At 36.4% G+C, this 12435-nt stretch overlaps 1 protein-coding gene across 3 annotated transcripts; it reads right to left on the bottom strand.

Moving 5' to 3' along the window:
* Window positions 1-15: 15 nt before the first annotated feature.
* Window positions 16-5519, bottom strand: LOC115986319 (putative disease resistance protein RGA4). Of its 3 annotated transcripts, XM_031109184.1 has the most exons (7): window positions 1926-5519; window positions 1709-1808; window positions 1441-1548; window positions 926-998; window positions 662-794; window positions 201-309; window positions 16-88 (listed from the first exon to the last, which is right to left on the bottom strand). In XM_031109184.1, coding segments are annotated over exons 1-3 (3462 nt in total). In that variant the 5' UTR covers window positions 5287-5519; the 3' UTR covers window positions 16-88; window positions 201-309; window positions 662-794; window positions 926-998; window positions 1441-1547. The 3 variants fall into 3 exon arrangements, with proteins under 3 accessions (XP_030965044.1, XP_030965045.1, XP_030965046.1); XM_031109185.1 differs by lacking the exon at window positions 926-998; XM_031109186.1 differs by lacking the exons at window positions 662-794; window positions 926-998.
* Between the last annotated feature and the right edge of the window lie 6916 nt (window positions 5520-12435).

The raw sequence follows: 12435 nt of genomic DNA, 5'->3' as shown, positions 1-12435 counted from the left end.
CAATCACTCTTAAACTCTTGCCTGCTTTAGTATTCAATTCTCCCCAGGCTTTTGCATATAGAATCCAATAAATGATAAACTCATCAACCTGAAACCAAAGGATAAAATTAAGAGAGAACTAGATTAGTATTTGATAAATTTGGTTCTGTAGTAACAAGCTATATATTCGGACCTTATTTTTTAGTTTAATTAATACTTACATCTTTACTGAGAAACCTGGAGAAACACTGGAGTTAAATCCTTCCAAAAGAAATTCCAATCTCTGGGATGGGATGTGAGCATCATAGTGCACTCTTGACCTATATCCTCCTGCATTTTTCAAATATGTGAGAAAAGATATGCAAACAAGTTTCCAATCATATGTTTCTTATTATTTTGGTTCACAGGAATTAAAATCCTCCTCTTCCTCTCCCTTTCCCATTCAACCGATAAAGCAGAATTTCTTCAAACAAGCACTATGATGCATGCAAATCTCTTTTGCTATACAAACTGGTGAAACAGCTCCCGCATTACCGAGGAAATATCTTTGGATATTTAGAAGGAAAAAAAATGTACAAAATATCAAACAGGAGAAGTAAAAGTTGCAAATCTAAAGTCCTAAAATATACAAAAGCAGTCGTTAAAAGTTATAGCCATTATGATTCTAGATACGTTTGCTCACCTTTCATAGGAGTCTTGAGGCTATTTGCACACTTTATGAAAGCAATCATCCTTGTACCCCAATGTACTTTGAGATTAAAAGCACTACATCACTTATACATGGGGTCCTATATATTTACTCGTTACTTCTAGTCCTGTACCAATGTATGTGAAATACAAGAAAACAAGAATTGATAATTCAGATCTTGAAGATGTGAAAGAAGAAACGAAAGAAAAAAAGGACAAAGAACACTGGAGGGGGAGGTTAGGATATTGTATAAGCTACCTCCAAAGATAATTCACATGAGAAAGCCACTCAGTTGTAAAAAGCTGGCCATACAAATGTACATGATAAAAGCCTGAAACACCCGTATTAAAATGATGCATCAGGTTCTGCTAGTACTATTAGTAGAAAAAAAAATAGCTTAAAAAAAAGGATGTCTCGACTACAATAATTAGTTTGTAATGACAATAACAATAATTAATAGGTGCTTGATATTTGATGTTATAAATCATATCAGAGGTAGAATTCTTTTCTTTTAGCTCAAACCAACCAACAATATTAAAATCAACAAAGTGAGAAAACTTTTAGTTAGTTCGTTGTTTTGGTAACATTTTCCTTCTAAATATCAAGATACTTTTGAAAAATAAAACCATGATGCTTAAAAATTATATTTTATTATAAAGCATGATGTCATAGTGATTTAACTTAGATAACAAATTGTGATACATGGTATTATCTGTAGACATAACAGAAAATTGGAAGGTTATATATAAAAAGGAATTAAAGCAACAGAATACCTGTACAATGAGCTGATTCCTATGGCTTGGTTACCAGATTCCAGTGCCGAATGCAACTTTGCCTTTATTCAATTCTCCTCCTAATATTAGCTTGTGCCAATTTTGAATCTGTTTAAACAATGAGAAACAATGCACATCAAATACACCACCTCTTCATCAACCCAGTTGAAAATACAAAGATGGAATTTATTAGAACGTAAGAAACTGGATGAAGGAAAATTGAGCAGATAAAGGGGGAAAAAGGAAAAGCAAAGAAAGTTGATATTACCAGTGAGTGAGTTGTTGAGTTGTTGAACAATTGCAGCACCCAAAAGCTTTAATCAAGTCCCAATTGCAGCACCCAAAGGTTTGATTTGGTTCTTCTTCATCTGAAATTTAATCACCAAGAAATACAGCCGTTGAGAGAGAACAATGGAGAAGAAGAATTGTGCATTTGGATATTTTTTTAATCGAAGGTTGGGAATAAAATGGTGACTTTTACATACCTGGCTCTTCTTCTTGCCGAGACAGATCTCCTTTCAAATTGGGAATGTGAGAAATTTTATGCCAATCTTCCCCGATTTGCTTCTTGCATCTTTTCAGTAAGGTGGGACATTCTCCAATTTGTAGTGTTTGCAAAGAGGTAAGGGCACCGATTCCTTCTGGCAATGATTCCAAATTAGGGCAGTCCCAAATATCTAGTGTTTGAAGAGATATAAGTTTGCAGATCCACTCCGGTATAGCTATCAAACTAGGACAGAACTTAATTTCAAGTTTTTGTAGAGAGCTGACATATTGAAGCCCCGTTGGGAGAGAGACCAACTTCGGAAGATTAAAGAATTGCAAAGAGAGAAGGGTCGTAAGTCCTTGCCATTCCATCTCATCCCAATCATTGGATAAATCAACCACCTCAGAGTTCCAAACATACAGATGTTGAAGTGCCGTAAGATATCGAATGCCTTGAGGAAGAGGACATCTGGATAGAAATAGAGTACGGAGAGAAATGAGATTTCGTAGGCACTCCTCTGGCAAAGCTTCTTCTATATTCATGAAACTTAATTTGGAGAGAGGGGCAACAATTGTAGAAGAAGAAGAAGAAGAAGAAGCAATTGATGGTAGATTCCCTGAAGAAGTCTTGTTGTTTATCATCATCCTCTCTAATGACTGCTTCAAGCTACAATTACTTAGCCTCAAACTTTCGAGATATGGAAACAAAGGAAAGGAAGTCAGCTGAGGGCAATTCCAAATGTATAAGTAGGAAAGACGAGAAAATGAAGGAAGAGAATCCCTCCTTCCCCACCGCCATCCCTTTAAATTAGGGCATTCATCAATCTCGAGTTTCTCCAAAGATGGGTAGAATAAAGAATCACTGTTATCTCTCTCTGAATCTGATATGTGCTCTAAACAATCCAATCTGCCCAAATAGATAATTTTGAGAGAAGGGAATTGGTCCAACGGTGGAATATATTGGCATTTTTTACATGAATATAATTTAAATTGGACAAGATTTGTGAGGGACAGAAACCAATGTGGAAATCTCACTCCCCCGTACCGGATTAAACTCAATGCTTTGAGATTTATATGTGGTTGCAAGGCTTCCAGTGACATGTCATCATCACCAGCACCCGCCTCATCAATGTCTTCTTCTACCCAATTTAAGTCCAACCTATCAAGGCGTTGTTTCTCTTTCAAATTTGCATTTTTATACTCTAATGCGGCATCTTTTCCGTGTTTGAGATTTTCAATTGACAAATTTCCTCTCAGCTCATTTAGCCTGTCAAGTTCCTTCAATCCACCGTTACTCCTAGGCACTGAATCAATCCCACCGTCACTCATCACAAATCTTGACAATGTTTGTAGATTAGTCAATTGGCCCAGTCCATTTGGCATATGAGTCAAACTCCAACATCTATCAATCTCAAGAAACCTGAGGTTGACTAATTTGTTAATATCTCTTGGTAATTCTTTAAGCTTATAACACTCAGAGAGTTTAAGTGTTTGCAAATTGTACAACTTGACGATAGAATTAGGAAGTCTCTCAATTTGGTTATTCTCAGAAAGATCAAGATATCTTAAATGCTTCAACTCTTTGATAGAACTTGGAATTGTTTCAATCCCCCTGTCATGCAAATCCAACAAGCGTATGAACTTAAAACTTGCAATAATTGCACTACAAGCTGAAAATTTTATATAACCATACTCTGGTTTACATGGCAAAAGAAATGTTCTTATCCTTCTTGCTTTATATAATGACATTGGAATTTCCGATGATAAGTCTAATATATGCCCAAATGACACGTGACGAGTTTTCCCGTCAATGACTTTCTCTTTTGAATAAATGGTGGTGCTCTCTGATCCCGTTACTTGTATTGCTATATCATGCATGAGATCATGTATTTTGAATTTTGAAATATTGCCAAGTTCATCTTCTTCAACTTCTTGAAAGAACGATCTCCAAAGCAAATCCATAAAATACTCATCACCAACATCTTCTGGACATTTCTTTTCGTTATACAATTTGATGAATCCTTGCGCCATCCACATATAAATCAAACTCACCTTTTCAATCTCATAATCTTTTGGAAATATACTACAAAAAGCAAAACATTGCTTCAAATGTGATGGGAGATGATCGTAACTCAACTTTAATATTGGTAAAATATTGTCATTCTGATATATATTCAAAAGTTCATTCTTTTTGAATAACTCCCACTCTCCTTCGGTTTTTTTTAAAGATAACAGACCTCCTATTACTCTTATAACAAGCGGAACCCCTCCACACTTCTTCAAAATCTCATTCCCAATATTTACAAAACTTGCACTCTTTGGCTCTTCGCCCTCCCCAAACGCCATCTTCTTAAACAGAGACCAAGACTGTGTTTCATCTAAACCCTCTAAAAAGTGCGGTTGCAAAGATTGTGTAATCTTTGCCACTATTTTACTACGTGTAGTCAACAATATTCCACTACCTCTTGCGCCAACCATCAAAATATCTTTCAAGCTAAGCCATATTTCATGATTCTCATTCCACACATCATCCAACACGAGCAAGTATCTTTTTCCATTAATTTCTTTTTGAAGATTATTGACTAATGTGTTCATTTCAAGGTCTTTTGGTTTCTCATTTGTTACACACTCCATAATTTTCTCAACAATTATTTTCTCATCAAAATTATCAGACACGCAAACCCACAATTTTAGCTCAAAATGGTTCTTGATTTGTTCATCATTGAAGACAAGTTTAGCTACTGTCGTCTTTCCTAGGCCTCCGATTCCAACTATCGGAAGGACCAAAACATTCTCTTTGGCATTGGCATAATTCAACAGAGATCGAATAATAGCCTTCTTATTATCCTCCCTCCCTATAACAGCTTCAGCATTTACACTAGAATAAGTCTGCTTTCTAGCCTTAAACGGAACTTGACTCTCCTCAGAACGTTTTTCTAAGCCAAACTTATTCCTATCAGCTGCGATCTCATCAAACCTCTCCTTCATGGCCTTAACCTTATGACCCATTCTAAGACCGTATGCAAGCTGGTTAGATTTGGAAAAGAAGATGCGTACCTCTTTTGCCTTTTTGTCGCGGCTCATCGCTTCCCGTCGCAAGGCCTCAGTGGAGATGTCATCCAGCAAGTCATCCGCATCACACATGGCATCCTTAAGCCTTTTCAGCCACTCTTTGATCACTTCACTGTTGTGTTGCTTCGCCTCTGCATCCAGAAGCACAGCTTTGATAATAGAAACTGTCTCCCCAAGTTTGGTAATCTCGTCGTTGACACTCCAGATGAGCACGATCTCTTTGAGTGCTAGGTTGCCTGCTTTCCCGATAATTCCAGCAGCAACGTCATACAGAACTCCTTCCGCCATTTCGTATTTAGTGAGAATTGAATGATCGCTAATCTTTGTGAAAACTGAGAACTGGAGGGTAAGAGTAAGACTAGAATGATCTGTAATCTGTGTTTAGGGATGGAGTAGCATTGACCAAAAGATAAGACCCTGCTTTTTGAATGCTTGGATGATAGTAAAACACGTAGTTGTAGGGTACAAAACATGCACAGTTTCCCAACTGGCATCAATAATCGAAAGCAGACAAAACACCTACAATGGCCCTTTGAACAGAAACAAAACCGTGTGGACCACAACTACAAGTACTGTTCCTACCTTCGCCATTATTGAAGCAACCGACACGGTAGTAACTTGTAGTATCTTTTAAACCTTTTTGGGTTAACGCAGTGGTTCCCAGTTGGGTTGATTCAGGAAGGACAAAAGCCTAGTCCAAAACATTTCTTAATGGGCTTGAGTGTTTTTGTTGAAAGACTTTGCACCTGAGTTTTCCACACTTTTGGTAGAACCAAGATGATCCACTCGGCTCTTCTCAAAAAAATAAAAAATAAATAAATAATAATAATCCACTCCGGCAGTTTTCAGGATTAGGATCTGGTAAAATATTAGGGTATTGCATTGGGTGTCATTCATCATTTTCGTTCACAAATTTTTTTCACTTTTCATTTTTTTAACTTTCACTTTTTACATCTTTGAAATTTTTCTTAATTTTTTTGAATCAATAGTTGAGATTGAAAATTGTTTTTTGTAAATATTAATCTCAATTTTCACATTTTAATACAACTTTGATTATCAATTTGTGTACCAATAATACATGAAATCCAAGAACGAAAAATTCGCAGTTCCCCAACTTGGATCTATAATCAAAATCAGACAAAAAACACCAAAAGAAAACCGTGTTGGTACTAGGTTGTTCGAAGTTGCAAGGCCCACTTGGAGTAGATTCAGGAAGGTCGCCCAAAAGCTTAGCTCAAAAATTCTCTCGATGGGCTTTAAATGTGGCCCATGAATTTTTTAAGGGTTAAGTAAGGCCCATGGTCAAATTGCTGATGGGGATGATAATATTAGTCTTTTTCATAGAATATCAGCTTTCTTCTTTGGTGAAAGAGTCTACAACTAAGTTTTCCACACTTATTAGATCTTTTTCATATGTGAACTTAAAATGGTTGGCATTCACCCTCATTTGTCTTTGATGATTAAAATATAATTTTGAAAGGATAGCAATAGGAAGACAAAAATCTTACAGCAATTTATATATCTATTATGTCTTTTTTGGCCTATTATGAATATGTACAATGCAATGTTGTACTTGTTTATTTAATACATTTACTAAGCTCTTCAATTCTAGTCCATGATTTCTTTTGGCTCTATGGTTTATCTGGGGGGAGCAATTAACCCTATCCACGGGAATTAAAGTTGGATTTATAGAATTCTTAGAGTATCATGTGAAAATTCATCATTGGGGTTTTTTGATGCATGACTACCTAGCATGCTAGCATTTATCATGGGAACAAACAATCACCAGTATAAAAGAGGTGCATTTTTCAAAGGTCTTCTCTGTTTGAATTTATCTCATCCATTTCTTAAGTATCATACCATTAGAATCCCTTTAGTGGACTCATTTTTCAAAAAATACAAGATTTAATAGTAAAGAACCATTGGTTAATTTGGTTTTAAACCATAGATTCTCTCCAAAAAAAATTAAGAAATGAATAAGCTATTATAATTTCTTAATGACGCTTAACCGCTCTTCTTAATAATAATTACAAAATTCATAAAAACACTTTAAAAGTTTTTTAATGCACCAAACTTTAAATTAATTTTTTTTTAATTTCATACTGCAAGAATTATTTATTTGGATCTTGAAATTCTAGATATGATTTTTTGAGAAGAAAATTCTAGATTAGATGATGGTGCCATTTTGTTTAATAAGATATCAAAGTAGTAGATGATTGATTGCACAAAATTGCAATCTTTCGATTGACTCGAGGGTTTACTTTGCCTTTTTAAGAGAAATTGTTTAATGCACTTCAAAGCATGATAAAATTGGGTAGGATTGGATGTCACAAGCAAGCTTCTCCAATGCGGTCGAAATATTAGATATATTGATGGTAGCTAATATGTATTTTCACAGCTAAAAACTGGTACTCCATGTTAGATATTGATCGAAAATTAATTTTACTGGAGGATCGTTGAAGTGCAGTATTCGTGTAAAACATATATAGTATACTTAGTCCATTCAGTCCATTTTGGTCATACTTAGTCCATTTTGGTCCTATATAGTATACTTTGGTCCTATTCGGTCCATTTGGTCCATTTTGATTATACTTGGTCCGTTCAGTCCTATTCAGTCCACTCGGTCTTATTCGATCTATTTCTCTCCTATTCCGTCCTATTCTGTCCATTTCGGTCATATTTGTTCCACTTTGGTCTTAATAGGCCTATTCTGTCCTATTCGATCTTATGCGGTCCATTTTGGTCGTACTCATCCATTTTGGTCATAATCAGTCCTTTCAGTTTATTTTGGTCTTATTATCATCACAATGTGTATTTTTCGTTGTTTTTAGTGCAAAACTGCAAATATCAAATTTTCATTAAATTTCGTTATGTTAATAGCAATTGTTACATGGGTTCTAGTTAGCTCAACTAGTAAAGTCTCTGATGGTTGTATAACAGATCTGGGGTTCAATCCCCACCTATACCAAAAACTGATTGGTGTCTTGGTCTGATGATAAAGAGAGCTATTATCAGGAGCAGACGTCATAGGTTGAAACTCTTTCAAAAAAAAAATAGCAATTGTTACTAAAGAAAATATATATATATATATATATATATATTGGAATGATCAACTAAAGGCATTTTTTTTTTTATGACAAACATACATCAATGAAAGGCATTGAATCATCAATTAGCAAAAAGCATTACAATATGTACCATGAACATAATGTATTGAAACATTTTGCTATTTGGTTGGTTGTAATTTTCTACATACATAAATTATAAATACACGCGTATATAAATAATTTTAATAGATGGGTATAAAGCAAATGGCTAGATCAGGGATTGAGGATGCTAACAGAGCCCAAGAGACGTCGGGGTTTCACCGGCCAAGGGCGAGCCATACGCGACCCTGCAGCAGCGGCGCATAGTCACCAGGGATTTTTGGAAAGTGAGGATGAACTTCGTACCACAGATCGATCAAAGGGGCGCATTCATTGTTAGGGTCGCGCTGTGTCTCTTCCCCAGCGGATTGGTCCAACTCAGAGCGTTCCGTCTCCTCGCCTACATCAGAAATGGCGGGAGAGTCAAAAGCAATTGCCTTCCCTTTACAACGGGAAGAGCCTTGGGTTTTCACTGGCAACATGGTAAGAGGACTTAGTTGGAGAAGATGGGTACGGGTGTTTGAAAAGGAAAAGATAGTGAAAAGTAGGAGACGGAGAGTATGTGTTCTTGGAAAAGAAGGAGTTTGTGTTTAAAGTGCAGAAGGATTCCTCTTTAAATACCCTGGTCATTAATAACGGCACGAAGGAAGATGACGGGTCAGCCATCAGAATGGGATGATATTAATGAAACGGCAGCTATGCTTAGAGAATAACTGCCAAACTGGGAAATTCAAAGAGACAACCTTGTTCGCAGTAGGAAAGAAATAAATATATATATATATATATATAATAATAATAATATATAAGGAGGGGTCCACTGCTTAAAAAGGCCCACGAAGAAAGAAGAAAAGGAAGAGAAGAGAGAGGACAGAAACGTCTTTTCGTTCACATATGAACCGCAAGAACGTTTCATATGTTCAGGGGACTAAATGTTAAGGGTCATTTGTGAGAATCCAGGTGGAAAGAAAGAAAGCCCAATAACAAGGGCAACAAAGAATTGGCAAAAGAGACAGTAAAACTATCAAGCCCAAACGGCAGGAATAATGAATCACAGGCCCAAGAAATAAACAAATGAGTCTTGAAGAGGCAAGTGGGCTTAAAGAAGCCCGAAAAGAGAGAAATAGTATCTCATGGGCAGTGTATGATGTAGAAAAGATAGAAAGGGCCGCCGGAGGCCCAAAGTTATGCAAACTAAGAAAGTAAGGGGTTTATGGCAGGCCCACGAACCCTAAGGATAAAAATAAGGTTATTGGGCCAGGGAAGCTTAATGAAGTTAGTAAAAGCCTATGGGAATGCAGAATTAGCAAAAGGGCTGAGGAAGCAAAAAAAAGCAAATGGGCCAAGGATGCTCAAAAAAAAGACAAAAGGGACATAGAAGCCCATGAATAAGAGAAAACCAGTGGTCATACCAAGCCACTAGGAGAAGGAGTAAACGGCTAGCCTAAAAGAGGCCCAGCAGGATTAAATCATTACAGCAGGAATAACAAAACGATATGGTAAGAAATGAGAGAAACCAAGGAGTGGGCTAAAGAAATGTAAGGCCTATCATCAGATAAAGCCCAGCTCCTAAGAGGAGCGGAAAAACAAAAAGCAGTCCACATAAAAGATCAAAAAACACGGACGGCGAACCTCTAGACCATGGTAGACGAAGGGGTAGTTGGCAGAATTTGGACACATATGGAATGAAGGCACGCGCAAGACCCAAGCACCATCAGCCTGTACCTAGCCAATACAGAGCATGGTAAGGTCGGTGGGTCAGAGATTCAGAGGGCATGGTTTGGTGGTAGGGAGAGGGGAAAAAATTTATTTTTAAGGTTCCGGCTCAGGCTCTTTTGGGGAGGTATCTTGCTGGGATGGCTTACTACCCAAAAGAGGCAAGCTGAGTTGGAACCATTAGGTGCATGCCATGAGGGATAAGGAGAGAGAAATAACCGAGACTGTAGCAGGAAAGGGTGCCACGGCAGACTAGCAAACAAAATACTCTTTCTTCTTTGGTGATGGGAGGGTGATACACAGACAGAACAGTGATGGTTGACCAGTATACCTAGACTAGACAAAGGGAGTTAAAGGCTAAAATAGTAAAATCTGGTCACGACAAGCAATATAAAAGGAGGGTCTTGCCGTGAACAGAGGAGGGAGGAACAACGGGAGCTTCGACTAAGAGATAGAAAAAAACTTAAAAAGAAATAGCAAAGAAACGAGTGGGAAAGGAAAGAAAACTGCAAGAAAGAAAGAAAAAGTGAGAATTAGGATAGTAGGCATGCACCTGTAGATTGGTCCCTTCTCTCCCTCATGAAATCCGACTCTCTGTGAAAACCTTAAAAGCATCTGTGCAAAAAAACCACTCAGGGCCGTTTCCCTTAGGGCAGTTAATCTCCACGGCAGGACCTTTTCCTGAGAGATTGACTATGTTAATAAGGAATGTTCTTTCCTTTTTGGCTCTGTTCCCTCGGATTGGATTTTGATTGATTTCCCTAATATTCTGACTAACTCATGTGTATTAATGTTTAATATCCTCTGTTATGTTCTTTCCTTTCCGCAACAAAAATGTTTAATATTGCTGTTGTAATTGAGTTTAGGGGCTATTTGGTAATTTCCCACTGAGTGGCTAGATATTTTTTTTGTTTACTTTATTATTATTATGTCTGTCTGTTGCGATTTGTCTAAAACAGTTTTGCCTACCATGAACACGTTCGTGGCAGACCTGGCCTAGTTTGCGCACAAGCCGGTCCAACCCAAGCTGAAGCTGGATCGGTCCTAACTCTCTTATCTAGAAAACTTGGGCTTAGTGCAGCAGGAGGCAACCAAACACCACTAGCACAGTCCACCACCTTACAAACGTCATGTGCACTGGTCGTCCAACCGTCGAACAGGATCGTCACCTGGTTCCCCCAATAAAACGTCATGTGCATCATCTTCTTTGATCTGATCTTGTTTTTCTGACTTTGCTTTGCTTTTCTTTCTTTTTTCTTTTTTTTTTTTCCTTTAAATTCCAAAATTTTTTTTTTTTAAAGAAAAAAAAGAGTCAAAACGACGTCGTTTTGGCTCAATTAACAGCAAGACATAACTATAGTTTAACAGAGTACCAAATTAATAATAATTGAAAGTTAGAGGATTGAAATGACAAAACTAAAAGTTAGAGGACTGAAATGAAAAAAACTAAAAGTTAGAGGATCAGTTTTGCATTTTTGCCCAAAAAAGACTATGGTCATAACACACCAAGTGCCAATAAATTCAGAGTACTAGCCCACTTCTCGTTAGTGGGCTAATTTGGAGTATGTAAGCCTCTTAATTAATTCTTAAATTATTTTGGACGTAAGATGAAGGGCTAGGAATTAATGCTTATATTCTTAAATAAGCTAGAAGTGGGCTAGGAATTGCCATGAGTAAGGTGAAGTGGTACGTATAAAACGTTTTCACCAAAAAAAAAAAAAAAAAAAGTGTCTATAGGTATCAACCGCTTCCATAAATAAATTTAACCATTTCAAGCTATATAGTGGGGATAAATCTAATTGTGTCTCTGTTTATAGAACTATAGAGTGGGGATAAAGTTATTACTTATTATGTCTTTAAAAATTATTATATGACTCATTAAATCATTTAAATAAATTATATTATTATGAAATAAGTCATATAACAAAAAATATATATATTTTTTAATAAAGTTTCAACCTATGATGTTCACTTCTGACGATTGTGCTTTTAATCATAAGACCAAAACATCAATCAGTTTTTGGTATAGACAAGGATTGAACTCTAAATCTCTTATTCAAGAATCAGAGACTTTACTAATTAAACTAACTGAAACCCACTCAAAATATATGTTCATACTCAATTGAGTTGACATGTAGTGGGTTGGATAAACTATTTTTCAAATTGATTTAATTAGTAGTAAATCCTATTCATTATAAATATGTTACTTGTATGGTACCACTAGCCATAAACTGATAAACATAAAACCATGTGCCTGGTCCTCTGGTTCCTCTTAACTCTCCTAGTCAGTCCCTCTCTTATTACGGAAGTTAATTCAGACTGGCATATACACTAGCACCAGATTTTATGTGAATGAATGATCTAATTAAAAGCTATCTCTACCTTCTAGAAGTCAGCCTACCGAAACAATCTACTAATTATTTGTTATTTTCTATTAGATGAACATGAAATTATGCATGTTCATTCAAACAATTACAAAAAACATATCAAAGGCTAATACTTAGGATTGAAGCCCACTAGCCCCATCCCCCCTATTTTTTACCTATCAAAAACATATATTTCCTTTAAAAGAAAAACC

This window comes from Quercus lobata, chromosome 4 (genome assembly GCF_001633185.2).
Source record: "Quercus lobata isolate SW786 chromosome 4, ValleyOak3.0 Primary Assembly, whole genome shotgun sequence".
Taxonomy (NCBI): Eukaryota; Viridiplantae; Streptophyta; class Magnoliopsida; order Fagales; family Fagaceae; genus Quercus; species Quercus lobata.
Note: the sequence above shows the minus strand (reverse complement) of the source record. Positions and strands in the feature narration are given on the sequence as shown.